At 39.7% G+C, this 14,309-nt stretch overlaps 1 protein-coding gene across 1 annotated transcript in view; it reads right to left on the bottom strand.

The window, feature by feature from the left end:
* Positions 1–833: 833 nt before the first annotated feature.
* LOC127580302 (mucin-2-like) overlaps positions 834–14,309 on the bottom strand; it is a 29,178-nt gene continuing 15,702 nt past the window's right edge. Inside the window, exons 12-19 of the mRNA XM_052033589.1 lie at positions 11,409–11,593; positions 10,787–10,856; positions 8,334–8,434; positions 8,156–8,187; positions 7,128–7,190; positions 5,210–5,264; positions 2,049–2,157; positions 834–1,167 (exon numbers count right to left, since the gene is read on the bottom strand). Coding sequence (XP_051889549.1) covers positions 990–1,167; positions 2,049–2,157; positions 5,210–5,264; positions 7,128–7,190; positions 8,156–8,187; positions 8,334–8,434; positions 10,787–10,856; positions 11,409–11,593 — 793 coding nt within the window. The 3' untranslated portion in view covers positions 834–989. The remainder of the gene's footprint in view (positions 1,168–2,048; positions 2,158–5,209; positions 5,265–7,127; positions 7,191–8,155; positions 8,188–8,333; positions 8,435–10,786; positions 10,857–11,408; positions 11,594–14,309) is intronic.

Genomic DNA, 14,309 nt, shown 5'->3' on the forward strand with positions numbered 1-14,309 from the left:
AAGGATACGATGCTAATGCAGGCAATGGGATTAATGGAGCTGGGGATAAAGGTCAGCATGGACCTGAAGGGCTGTTTCTATGCTGTACAACACTCTGACTCTGTGACGCTAAAGAATTCTCAGCAAAGTCTTGGACTTTCAGCAGATGATGTGGTTTTGTGATGCAATATTCCAGGTGTTGCCTGGTTATTAGCACAAACAGCTCCTGCTGATGAACTAAAGTTGAATGTTTATCAGTGCCTTCTTATTTCATTTCTGTCCCTTGTTCTAATAGAGTAACAAATTTCATGTGCGTCTGGAGACAAGATACAAAAGCACTGCAATTGTAGAACAGATGTTTCTAGTTGGAGATTACATCAGACCCACTGCTATAAAACACATAATAATGGCGATCCCAGGTTAAGTCATGAAGAGTTTGTCACAAACTGAAAATTTGTGTGCAGGCAATAAACCAAATCCTTCTACACTGCTATGATTATGAAGTTGGCAAAGTTTTTAATACTGTGCAAAAAGAAACAGAATGGAAAATGGGGGGATATGGGCATTCTGTAGGTAGAAGGGACTAGCTATGTTGGCACAACATTGTGGGCCGAAGGGCCTGTTCTGTGCTGTACTGTTCTACGTTCTAATATTCCAAGTTAGTTTATCTGTCCACAGATGCTGCTTGACCCGCTGAGTGTTTCCAGTATTTTCTGTTTTAGTGGACTGAGCTTCAATGAGCTGATAGTCTAAATTAATTTAAGAACAATATACATCACACAATATTTCTTTCCATGCATTTATTAATTTTAATAACTGATGGGTTTGAATTATCTTGTTAAAATTATGGCGAAGATCCCATGATTCTTTATAAAAATCAGTTGAAAGTACCTTATTTTTAAAGAGGTTTTACCAGCCAAATACTACATGAGGAAAATCATTAAAAGATATCTGCAAATTGGTTACAATTTTAGATTTCAGGATCAGCAGATGGTAGGAATTGTGCTCAATTAAGCTGGTACATTATTATGACAGTTGTTACTGTTGCACTTGCATGCTGTTATGTAAGTATAGTTGTAAGGCACACTGTCTCCATTTCCACAATTGAGATTCACTGTCCTGTTTTCAGTCCTGGTTGCTTGGCAACAGCTACACTCTTTTATCATGCTGTTAGTAACAGTGTCAAATCTGGAAGAGGGAGGCAAATTGTGTATCAGTTCAAATAAAAATCAATCAATAGAGACCACATATTATGGTAAGAGTCTCAGCATAGATTGGATGTCAGCTGAATTAAGAAACACCTTAAAATACACAGAGCACACCAGAATAGTTAAATGATGAGACTAAATAACTGGGATTTGTAGCACCTTTCCTCTCTCACCCTGCATATGAGTTAGCACAGTGATTTCATTTTCTGCTGTGTAAAATTACATATTTTACATTGAACAGTGAGAGATTTTGATAGCTCCAACCAAAGGGAATTGTCCTTGCTTTCAGAAAGACGGATCTAACTCAACATATTTACCCTGCCCTCCTGTATGATGAATCATTTAAGAAAGGCTGAGATAGATCTTTGGTTCACAGAGTAATTGTGGTTTATGAGAAACAAATAGGTAAGTGTAGCTAAAGTTAAGATCAAATCATTGGCAGAGCAAACTCAAGGAGCCACACAAAGAGGTCTACTCCTCCTTCTCATGTTCTTTCCTTTGGCTGGAAAAAGTTCTAAAAATGTCAGAAAGATATAGTTGGATTGGTCACTGGCAAATTAAGTTGAAATATTCCTTTAATCCTGGAAGTTCTGGTTGACTTCCTTGGCCTGTATGAAATCTGTTCTCACTGATGATCCCTGGCCTCTAATTAGTTGCCCATCTAGTTTCACAATACATTATGTCATCCACTCAGACAATTACATTGTCAGAGGGGCAATCTTAGCAAGATATGGTTGGGCTCTCTTTCTGTTCCTCCAGTTCTTTCATGTTAAAAGATTTTGTGCTGTGCCATCTTTTGCAGCTCTCCTTTACATCTCTGAAATCTCTAGCCTCCTACAGTTATTCTAAAGAAGTACTTACTCAAATTTTCCAGGGCAGCTACCTTGACATTTTGCCATGTTAATTTGTGCCCAGCAGCTTGAATTTGCTTGTGTGACAATTTTGGAATAAACCAACATCTGACAAGCATCTATGAAAAGATAATGAAAAACAATTCAGCATTAAAAAATAAGAAAAACACAAACAAAATGTTTCTACTTGCAACAGGACAACTAATACTATAGAACTTGTATAAGTGTCATTCCTAGCAGAACATAACTAGAAGAAGGGGTAAGGAAATCATTTGGTTAGTTAGATTCCTGAGGAGCAACTGACTAAAATATAAGACGTCATATTATCCTCCATCAAATGTTATGGATGACAACTCTGATGGAGGATAATGAATAACAGAATTGGATGACAAATATGAAACCTTGTAATTCCTGCAGACATTTCAAAGTGGGCAGAAAGGAAAATCAAATTAAGAGGGGAATTGGTAAATTGGTTTATTATTGTCACATGTACTGAGGTACAGTGACAAACTTTGTTTTGCATGCCATCCATACAGATCATTTCATCACATCAGTGCATTGAGGTGGTACAAGGGAAAAGCAATAACAGAATGCAGAATAAGTTTAACAAGAATAAAGTGTTATGGTTACAGAGAAAGTACAGTGCAGGCAGACAATAAGGTGCAAGGCCATGACAAGGTAGATTGTGAGGTCAAGAGCCCATCTTATCGTACTAGAGGACCATTCAATAGTTTTATAACAGCAGGATAGAAGCTGTCCTTGAGCCTGGTGGTACGTGCTTTTAGGCTTTTGATCTTCTGCCCCATGGGAGGGGGGAGAAGAGAGAATGTCCAGGGTGGATGGGGTCTTTGACTACATTGGTTGCTTCACCAAGACAGTGAGAAGTGTATACAAACTCCATGGAGGGGATGGTGGTTTCCGTGATGTGCTGAACTGAGTTAACAACTTTCTGCAATTTCTTGTGGTCTCAGGCACAGCAGTTGCCATACCAAGTCATGATGCATCCGGATAGGATGTTTTCTAAGGTGCATCTATAAAAATTGGTGAGGTCCAAAGGGGACATGCCAAATTCCTTTAGCCTCTTGAGGAAGTCAAGGTGCTGGTGTGCTTTCTTAGCCATGGCATCTACGTGGTTGGACCAGGAAGGCTATTGGTGATGTTCACTCCTAGGAAGCTCTCAACCCTCTTGACTTCAGTGGCGTTGATGTAAAGAGGAAAATGTGCACCCCCTCACCCTCCCCCCCCCCCCCCCACCTTCCTGAAGTCAATGACGAGTTCTTCTGTTTTGCTGACATTGAGGGAAAGGTTGTTGTTATGACCCCATGCCACTCGACTCTCTATCTCCTTCCTTTACTCTGACTCATCATTATTTGAGATTTGGCCCACTATGGTGGTGTCATCTGCAAACTTGTAGATGGAGGTAGAGCAGAATCTGGCCATGCAGTCATGAGCATCTAGGAGTAAAGTAAGAGGCTGAGGACACAGCCTTGTGGGGCACCAGTATTGAGAAGAATTGTGGTGGTGTTGTTGCTGCCTATCCTTACTGATTGTGCTATGTTGGTCAGGAAGTCAAGGGCCCAGTTGCAAAGTGAGATGTTGAGTGGTCTAGGAGTTTGGAGAGGAGTTTGCTTGGAATTATAGTACTGAAGTAATTTGTGATTTTTAACCCACTTACACCCTCAGACGCCCTGAATAAATGAACCTTGTACAATATGGTAGTGTGCTTTACTGAACAGAAAGACCCTAGCTATGGATTGGCAATTTAGCTCAGTGGTGCTACCAGTAAGTGTATTGGTCTTGTGAGGAAAATTTTAGCTAGATGTCCAAATTATAAAAACCAAATAAATCAACCAGGAAATAACTGGATTTTTACTTGCTTATAATTTAGAAATAGTATATGAACCAACCAGATACATTTGGTTAATGCTTTGCATGATTAATCTCTTCAGGTACATTGGAAATGTGAACACTACAATTCCAATCTGGCCCCAGGAGACCCAGAGAATTGCTCGCCTGATGGTAGGATTTAAGTTAGAGCTAATTTTCATCTTATATCTCATATTTTTCTCTATTTCTTATGAGGCCTTTTGGCCTATCATGATGCTGGCTTTCAGATACTTCCCACCAGACCCATTCATTTCCACCAAGCTATTTTTGGATATGGAGGGATTTTGTGTCAGCCTCCCAATTATATCGAGGGGATGAGTGGGGATGTTCACCAGATGTCCAAAGTATTACCTTGAAAATATAATTGAAAACAACTCATCATTAAAAACAAAACAAGGAACAACACATGCATCATATTTCTACTGCAACAGAGCAACCACTGTAGTAGAATTTGCATAATTTGTCATCCCTAGCAGGGCCTATTTAGAAGATGAAGGAGGAGGAAGGAAACAATTGAATTAGTTAGCCTTGGCCTCAGGCATGCTCGCTGGATAAGAATTGCTGTATAGCCAGTCAGATGACTTTATGATGGCTGGAGGGGAAAGTAATCTATGATTAATTAAGATTTTAAGGATTTTAGTTGGGTTTCCAGTATTTCCTTTCTGTCACTGGAGAGGTACCACAGTAGTTAAATCCCAGTTGCCAGGGTGATTCAATTGAAATATTTTTATTCACTTGTATGTTGTGCCCACCATACTTATTTTAGATGATCTGTGATTGGGGTGAAGATGAGTTGTTTGCTGGAGTGAAATTGAGGAACATTCCACTATGAATTCAAAAGGAATTCCTTGGCTTTAATGTGTGAATTTAGGTTAATAGTTCCAAAAGACAGACGTTGAAATCTGCAGTCTGTGTAAAATAGCGTCAGAAGAAATGAGAACAAATGCAATCAGATGTAGAAGGTTTCATATCCTAGAGACCGGTAATGTTTCTGGTTGTACTGCATATATTTTTTCTACTGATTTTTCTCTCCACAGTGACAGGGCCATTAGTGGTACTCCGCTGCTCCAGCTGAAACACATGAGACTGTCCCTGTGCTTTTTATCAATGTAAAATTGGACAAAATAGTTAGCCACCAGACCAATTCTATTTTAAAAATATTCTATTTTTTAGTCCCTCAACGTTCTCCCCCCACCCCCTCACACCTTCAAAGTTTACAATTGCTTTAAACTGTCACTAAGAATGACCTAAATGTAACTGGGAATAAAGAAGTCATGTGAATACCTTCTTTTAATAAACATGAGTGACAGCAGCGATCTTCAGCCCAAATCGTTCTCGTCTAAACACACAGAAATCTTACAATTAGTTAATGATATAAATGTTATTGAAATATGAATAGCACTGGAATCACACAGAAACACAGCAATACTCATAATCAAGTACAGTTATGTAATTTTCAGTTAAAATATGATTTCATTGGCATAACCTTTGTTCTTGAGAACTATAAATGGTCTCATGATCCACAACTAACCCCCCACCCCAACCCACCTAACAAAAACTCATGGCCTTGAGAATCTTACCCATCTCAATTCCCTCCATCACTTTGTCTCAGTCCAAATGTGTAAGCTGCAGTATACCTGGGTCCATTATATGCTTATTTTGCTGTTCAACAATCACGTAGTCCTGTACTGCAGCCTCACTGGGATGGCACTTCACTTTCAGATATACTGCTGCTGCTGGCAGCATGCCCTTCCCACACATTGAACTAGGGTTGATTTCATTGCTTGATAGTAGTGGTAGAGTGAGGGATATGCCAGGCCATAAGGTTACAAATTGTGGTGGGTGGACATTGCTACTGATAGTCCACAGCACCTCATGGGTGCCCAGTTTTGAGCTGCTTCTGAGTCTATCCCATTTAGTGATACAGGGAAAATGCGTGAAAATGGAATTTTGTCTCCACGAGGGCTGCATGCCACTCACTTCTACAATGCTGTAATGAACAGATGCATCTGCCACAGGTAGATTGGTGGGGATGAGGTCACATTGGTTTATCCTCCTGTTGCTTCAGTAACTGCCACAGACCCAGTCTGGCAACTGTGTTTTTCAAGACTTTGCCAGTTTGCTCTGTGGTAGTGCTATTAGGCCACTCGTGATGGCAGACATTGAAATTCCCCAGCCAGAGTACATTCTGTGCCCTTTCTTCTTTCAGTGCTTCTTCCAGTTGTTCAAAATGAACAAGCACTGATTCATTAGCAGAGGGAGGATGGTAGGTGGTAATCAGAAGGATGTTTCCTTGCCCATGTTTGACCTGATACCATAATACTTCCAGGGGTCTGGAGTCAACAATGATAACTCCAAGGACCACTCCCTCTTGTTTGTATGCCACTATGCCGCCAACTCTAGTGGGTTAGTCTTGCTGATGTGACTGTTATTTGGGAGTCTGGTATATTGTCGGCAAGGTATGATTCTGTGTGTACAACTATGTCAGGCAGTCCCAGATGTTTGTGAGGACCTTGTGAGGTCTTATGAGGGTCTGGAAGTAACTTGCCATGTCCAAATTGCCTCTGCCATGGCAAAATACTCAAAAGGATAAGCCTTCAGTGAAACCTGTTCAGTGGCACACAAGGGTGTGGGCCTTGGTCGCTACCAGATGTTACAGTTGCAGGTCATTAACCAAAGTGCCCAAATCATTTAATATGCCCCATTGGATGCCAGGTGGTTTGACTGGATTAATTCCTTCTTTGTTTGAACATAATGGTAATGGTATAACTGAGTGGCTTGCTCAGCCATTTCAAAGGGCATTTAAGAGCCAACCACATGGTGTGTGTTTGGGTAAGGATTGGGTAAGGATAACAGTTCTCCTCCCCGAACAACATCAATGAACCAAATAGGTTTTTGTGAAAGTCCAGTTGTTTTCATCATCATCAGTGGCACAAATTTCAGATTAAGAACTGAATTTAAATTCCACAGCTGCCCTGGTGGGATTTGAACTTTGGTTGCTGGATTGTTAGTCCAGTTTTCTGGGGATTACTAGTCTGGGAATTGAACCTTTGTGTCACCACAGTACTTCAGTTCCTTTTGCATTTTATTTGCTTCTAAATATTATGTTAATTAGATTTTAAATAGATTTATCAACCCATTGATATGCATTTGTTAACAGTCTTCAAAAGTAGGGCACATTTAAATAAAATGTGATACCAACCCGAGATTTAATGCATTTCTTGAAGGTGCATTGATCAGTAGAATCTCTCCATATTTCTCCTTCCTTGGAATGAAACATACAGGAAAAGATGTATGAGTTTTGATTCTCTCTCAGAACCCTTCTGCTCCCCCATCCCCAGATCCTAATCTTCATTCTGATCATCACCTCTCCCAAATCCTCATGTCTCAAAACTCTCATGGATACACCCATCCCTTGACTGCTCTCAGTCCTTTCTCTGACTCACTTCCCCCTTCCCCTGCCGACTTTAGATCCCAATTTACTCTCCACATCTTATTCCCTTCTCTTTCTCCTTGATCTTCCACACCATTGAATCCTCTGTCCTCTTTCTGAGCTCTCCCTCCTCCCATAACTCTATCTTTAGGTATCAATCCCTTTTCAGTTCCACAATTCCCAAGTGAGGTTGCAATTCTCTCTCTGCATCTCTTCCAAGTCTCCTTCCCAGCATTCCTTCTGTCCCCAAGTCCTAATCCTCTCCCCTCCCTATCATCCCCACTCCAGATCTTGATTCTGTCTCCACATTTCTCCCAGATCTCAAGCCTGTCTCAGGCTTCTCCCTCCTGGTTTCATTCTTTCTCTGATGCTCAACTGCTCCCCATACTTCTCTGCACTCTGTCCACTGGAGGGAATTCTTCCATACATAGCTTGGGTTTTGTGCATGGTAGAATGCTGTATCTGAAGCTGAAACGTGAAACATTTTGTAAAATAGCAGATTTATTCACCACATTTGTAAAGTCAATATGACTGTGTCCAAAGAAGGGAAGGAGTTGTTTCCTGTGGTCTTTTTTGCTATTATATTATAAGAGGGAAGGTAGGTTAAGGTAGTATGGAGAATTTTGGCCTGTCACATGGACATGATGGAGAGCAGATTTAATGAAAGTTATAACATTTTATTGGTCTTTACACTTCAGGCCTTTTGGATGCAAAGTAACTTCTACTCATAAATGCAGTGTAATACAATAAATGAGAACCTTTAGTTATGTAGTGTTTTGAAGGAAAAGAACACTTACATATTTTATATTTCCCAAGCTGTCTGTGCAACCTGTAGAATCGAGTACAATTTTATTGCCTGCATTATATTTCCACAAATAACAAATTGATTTAATTATTAATTAAATATGCATTTATTTAAGGTTTACTATTGATATAGCTTGTGCTATATTTAACTTAAAAAATAAAGCAACTCACTTGAGTTAATGCATGTAGTCCTGTTTTCAGAAAGAATCATTCCTTCTGGACAAAAGCAGCCTTCTGACAGGAGGGACAATCTTTGGCTACGGCTCAGCATGCTGAAAAACAGGTTTATTTAAAAGAAATGAAAACAGTACACCGATTAAACCAGCAAATGTAATGGTGGGGGCAGCATTATACTAGTGAGTAAGGGTCAAGGAGAATGCACTTCACAATGAAAGTATTGGTGAGAGACTTGGTGATGTTGGCTCATTGAAGTGCTGATGTGGATGGCTGGGAAGGTAAAGAGAGATCTTTTCTTCCCTACTGTAGGAATATATGGCCTGAAAATTGCTCAGTGGGACCCACTGCTGCACTTACCACATTACACTCTCCACTGTCCTGCCTTTCTTAGTTCAACCCAAGATGCTGACTGAGTGTCCTGTCCTGATCAGTGATGCCATGCATAGACCCAGGGTTTTGCATAACATTGTTGGGTTATACGATGTGGTATATGACAATGGACACAGGGAACCAGACTGTGGGGTTCACCTGCATATTATATTATTAAAGCATAGGGTGAGTCAAGCGTGACCTGATCTTGCACGGCAGCATGAAATAAGAGATACACAAAAGACACAGAGAAGAATGTGGTAAATGGAGGTAACAGATCTGATTCTAGTACCATCACCATGGTAATCAAGGTGTCAAATGAACTAAAGGATACCTTAGACATGAGATTACCTGACTGGGTGTCTGTAAGCACAAGATGATCATGTGGGCAAGATGTTGTCAGAAGTGAGTGATCATACAACTTCTCATCTTGGGTTGGCCAAGCAGTGAAAGTCTGTGCGTTTGTGGAGATGCTTGACCTTATCGCTAAATGCATATAAAAAATGCCATATTTTGTACAATGAGAGAGATTGTTCACTGTGCTGGTAATGAGTGTCTTTCTCCTTACTCGAGGTGATAGAGTTATCAAACAAATATGTTTCTATCCGACCCGAAAACTGTTTTGAGTGGGTGATTCTCTTGCTCTGCAACATATGGATGGGAGAGAACAAGCCCCCAACAAAACTGTTGGAAACCTTTGGCATACAGCAAGGTGCCCCCCCCACCCCACCCCACCCCACCCCACACAAACCTCACCCCCCTCGACTTTACTGTCAGTCGAGGCTGCTGAAATTTGGATGCATTCAGAAGCATTCAACAATGATTAAAAATGAAACAGAAAGTTAAACAAAATATTCAAATAGAATGAAGTCAACTAAAACCCTTGTCGTAATGTTTTAATCAAGTTAAACAAGTTTTTTTAAAAATGTAACTCATTCTGACCTTTCTGACTCAAAACTGCAAAAACCTCTTTGAAGATGAATGGATTGGAGATCATGTGCCAGGCCAGAATATTTTAGACTGTCTCTTTGCCCTGATACAGGAGCAATGAGTAGATTCCCCAGTGTAAATACTTGGGTGTCTCAGCAAGTTTATGCTTCACCATTAAACTCCATGCAGAGTCTAGTGGCACAGCATACTGACAGGTTTGGCAACTGGAATACGTTAGCAGATTCTGGATTTAAGTAATTAGTTACGCTTACATCAAAGCCCTGAACATGTTATCTCAAATTAATTGTACCTAATGGGGGTAAATTCTGGCCGTTTGCTGATGAAATGCTGCCATTGATCAGCAAGATTCTGTCCAATGTATTCTCTTACTATAACAAAATCTATCCAGCTATCACAATGCTCAAACCAGAGCCGTGCAATACTGTTTAACCAGACTGCAAAAAATTGCAGATGCTGGAAATTTGAAACAAAACAAAAAGTTATTTAGATGCTCAGAAGGTCAGGCAGCATCTGTGAAAAGAGAAACAACATTTAAGTTTCAGGTTGGTCACCCTCCATCTTAAATGGAAAAGAGATCTCTATCCTATTACAGATGTTCTCCCCGATCTCTCCACTTCATTTTTTGTTGCATTTTGCACACTGGTTTTACCATTTTTCCAGTTCTGAAAAAGAATCATTGGCCTGAAATGTTAATTCTGTTTCTCTGTCCACAGAGTTGCTGATTTGTTTCCAGACTTTTCTATATTTGGGCAGATTGTTCAACCAGGCTCTTTGATTTCATTGCCTCCAAAATACTTCTATAAAGTCACAATTGTATTTTGTGCACCATTGATGAATTTCCTCACTGGTGAGCAAAATCTGGAATATTCCATTGGAGCTTGTTATACTAAGTTAAAAATAAAGATTTGTTTTGTGAATGTTTTTTCTGAGAAATAGTTTGGTGCTAAATTCCTTAACTGTGGTAACAAAGGTGTGGTTATATGTACCATTGTTCAACACAGTTCAGAGACATTTTTCCATAAAAGAAGTAAATTTAAGTTTTTATAATGTCTGACTGCTAATAAGTTTTGATTATGGCTTCATCAGACAGTTCCCTCAATGCATCCCTGACAATGGTTAATACTTACTTATTGTCAAAGTGATTATTGTCCTGACTTGCACAAGGCTTGTAAATTAACCCCTTGGGGCAGCTATAATCTGGAAAAGCATATAAAGATGTGACGTGTTTTGCATTAAAGTACTCTGATAAATATCAACAAGCAATTAAGAAATGGGTGCCAGTTATGAAGTGGTGATGCAGCAGTTGGTGCAGCTAGTACTGCTGCCTCACACCTCCATGCACCTATTGGCAATGCAGGAGAATACAATCCGCTATATCTGACACTCAAACTTTAAGAAATGTCAGGAATAATAAACCCTTTAAGTACAAATTTTAAGTGTTCACCTGCCAGTTACCACAATGCAGTAATTCCTAGAGGATGGCAAATTTACAAAAATGCCCATCCAAAATGAGACCAGTTTCATTTGCAATGTAAATGCAGTGAACATTAGAATTGTTTAATATTCTACAGTTCAAAGAACACTGGGAGTCCATACTTTTTAAGCTTCATTTTGATATCATTACATCAACATATCCCCCATATCAAATTATTAACTCCCTCTGGATAAAAAGCCCCATACTTTTCATTCTTTCTTGATAAATATCATCTATCACATCTGGATTATAGACTACAATTATTTCATACTTACTGCAGTAGCCATTTGTTAATGTTCTCCAGTCCACACATATGCCTATGCTATTACAAGCCAGGGCACAAGCTTGTAAACTGGAACAGACAATTTGTGTGGATTTTGTGTTGCACTGGTCAAAGAGACAAGAGTTGTAATACTGGTAAACTTCCTGGGGAATAAGATTTCTGCATTTTTCAAATGGTCTACGATGTAAACAAAAAAGAGACAGCATAAGAGTAATTGTTCTTTATAATAATAATTAATTTAAAATACTTAACTTAACAGGCTAAATTTTTTTTTGTTCATTGGTAAACATATCAATTGTATGACCCATCTCACATGGATGCTGCTCACCATTGTCTTGCTCCCAGCTGTGTGAGCTTCGTGGCATAAAGTATACCACCTTCTATAATAAAGGAGAAAGTAGCCTCTTGCCTAATGGATGGGGATGAGATTTAAACACCGTTAAGTCTATTATGCTATTTAAATATATGGCGTGTTTTTGCTGAGAACAAGACTCCAGACATAATTTATCCTTTCCAGTTCTTCACCCGGCACATCCAGGAAGACGCCATCGGGTGCTCATCATTTGTTGTCACCCGGTTGAGTTATGCCCTCTTCACACACCGATTGAACCAGCAGAGACTCTCAGACCCTGATCCGCTGTTGCACCGGGCAGTCTCACCCAGAGCGAACTGCAGCGCCTTCCTGGCTTCTGCACCTGTGCACTGAATGGGTGTCAGGTCCCTCCGCACTTGCCCTCCTGCTCCGCCACAGGTGTCCCGAGCTGAAGGGATGGACGCACCTGGCACCCAATTCCTCATCTGTAAGTGCAGCTCGAACTCATTCATATCGCCAATTTTGACTGGAGAGTTAAGTGCAGGTAAGTGGAAATTTCATCATTTTAATTAATTTTAGAGTTTTAATTTCCATCACTTAAATGTGTTTTGAGTAAATTATTTTAATAGCTTTTTGTTTTTTGCTACTTAAGTACTTCTGAATTTTTCAAATATCTCCATTCATCAGGGACATTTAACAGTGGTTCAAAGGCCTTTGACAGCACTGAGCTTCACAGTATAATTCACTACCTGCCTGGTTGCCACTCTTAAACTATTATGAGGGAAGATTGGACAGGCTAGGCTTGTATCCACTGGCATTTAGAAGAGTGAGTGATTGAAATATATAAAATCCTGATGGGTCTTCACAGGGTAAATGTGGAAAAGGTTTTTCCTCTTTTGGGAGAATTCTGAATTATGTGTCACTGTCAGAAAAGAAAGGGTTACCCAGTTAAGCTAGACTGCTCTCCAGATTGTTGTTAAACCAGTTCTCCCCAGATTGCTGTGAGTTGTTGGAACTCTCTTCCTCAAAGGGCAATGAAGCAGAATCTTTGAATATTAGTAAGGCAGAAGAAGATAGATACTCAAACAAGCATGTTAGAGGATGAGAGTAAAATGTTTGTAAAATGTCTGGCCATGGGTATTGTGTGGGCAGCAAGTGCAATTGCTGGGCTGGTTCAAGAACAATCAGACTCAAGTGGGCACATCTCAGCAAAATGCAATTCTATCTTGCACTTGTATGGTATATTGTAGGAGTCACTCCTGATTTAATAGTTGACATGATCTCTAGTTGGACTTGCCTCGCTAGTGTAAGGAATCAGTAGATAAATAATGGAACCCTACTAACAGCCCATCAGAAGGAAAGGATAGGATGTACGCAGTGAACAGTAGGGTTTTAGGGAGTGCTAATGAACAGAGGGACCTTGGAGTACAAGTCCATAGATCCCTGAAAGTGGCAGCACAGGTGAATGAGGTGTTGAAGAAGACAGGGGATGCATGCCTTCATTGGATGTGGCATAGATGAGCTGGGATATCATGTTACAACTATATAAAATATTAGCTAGGCACACATGGAGTATTATGCATTTCTGGTCATCACACTATAGGAAGGATGTGATTGTGCTGGAGAGGGTACAGAGGAGATTTACCAGGATGTTGCCCGATTTATGAATTACTTTGAGAGACTGGATAGGCTGGGTTTATTTTTCATGGAGTGAAGAAGGCTGAGGGGTGATCTGATGTACATAAATTATGAGGGGGATCGATAGTAAAAAACCTTGTACCCATTGTAGTGGTATCAAAATCAAGAGGGCATAGTTTTAAGGTGAGAGGTAAAAGGTTTAAAGGGATCTGAGGGGTAATTTCTTTTGCACAGGGTGGTTGGAGTGTGCTGCCAGAAGAGATGACGGCAGTGGATGCTCTCATGACATATAAGAAGCATATAATCAAATACTTGAATTCCCCAGGCATAGAAAGCTACAGACCTAAAATGGGTAAATGGGATTCGTGTAGATGGGTACAATGGATGACTTGGTTTTGGTGGGCTGAAGAACCCACTTTTGTGCTGTACAACACCATGTCTCTTGAGGTCAACTGTATTAATACAGAGAGCAAATCGCATCCTTATGGGTTATGTGATTTGGTTAAATACTATGTTTATCAGCTGAACTTTTGGCAGAGCAAATATTGTTCAAAACAACAGGCATTTTCAAATCATTGCTGATGATAAAAAAAGAATAATATGACTTGAATAAATATATTCTGTCCCTTAAATAAAATCACTTATTGGTTGAAAAACATTTTTGTCAACTAATCATTATTACCAATTTGTAAAAATAAGATTGAGAAACTTGGCATTACTGCGATTGCCAAATGGATTATCTAACCCTTGTTTAAAAACAACGTTATTGATGAAGAGGTTCATAATTTTCATATTTCTGCTGATCTAAAATTATTTATCAACTGTTCATTAATGTGTACAAGATATTAAAATAAAAGAGCCTTTGACCAAAATAGGCCAACTTGAAAAGATCTGGAATTCAGTCATCTTGATGGCCAGGACCCTCAGATGTAATTTAAAGGA

The sequence above is a fragment of the Pristis pectinata genome, chromosome 19, assembly GCF_009764475.1.
Source record: "Pristis pectinata isolate sPriPec2 chromosome 19, sPriPec2.1.pri, whole genome shotgun sequence".
In the NCBI taxonomy this organism is placed as follows: domain Eukaryota; kingdom Metazoa; phylum Chordata; class Chondrichthyes; order Rhinopristiformes; family Pristidae; genus Pristis; species Pristis pectinata.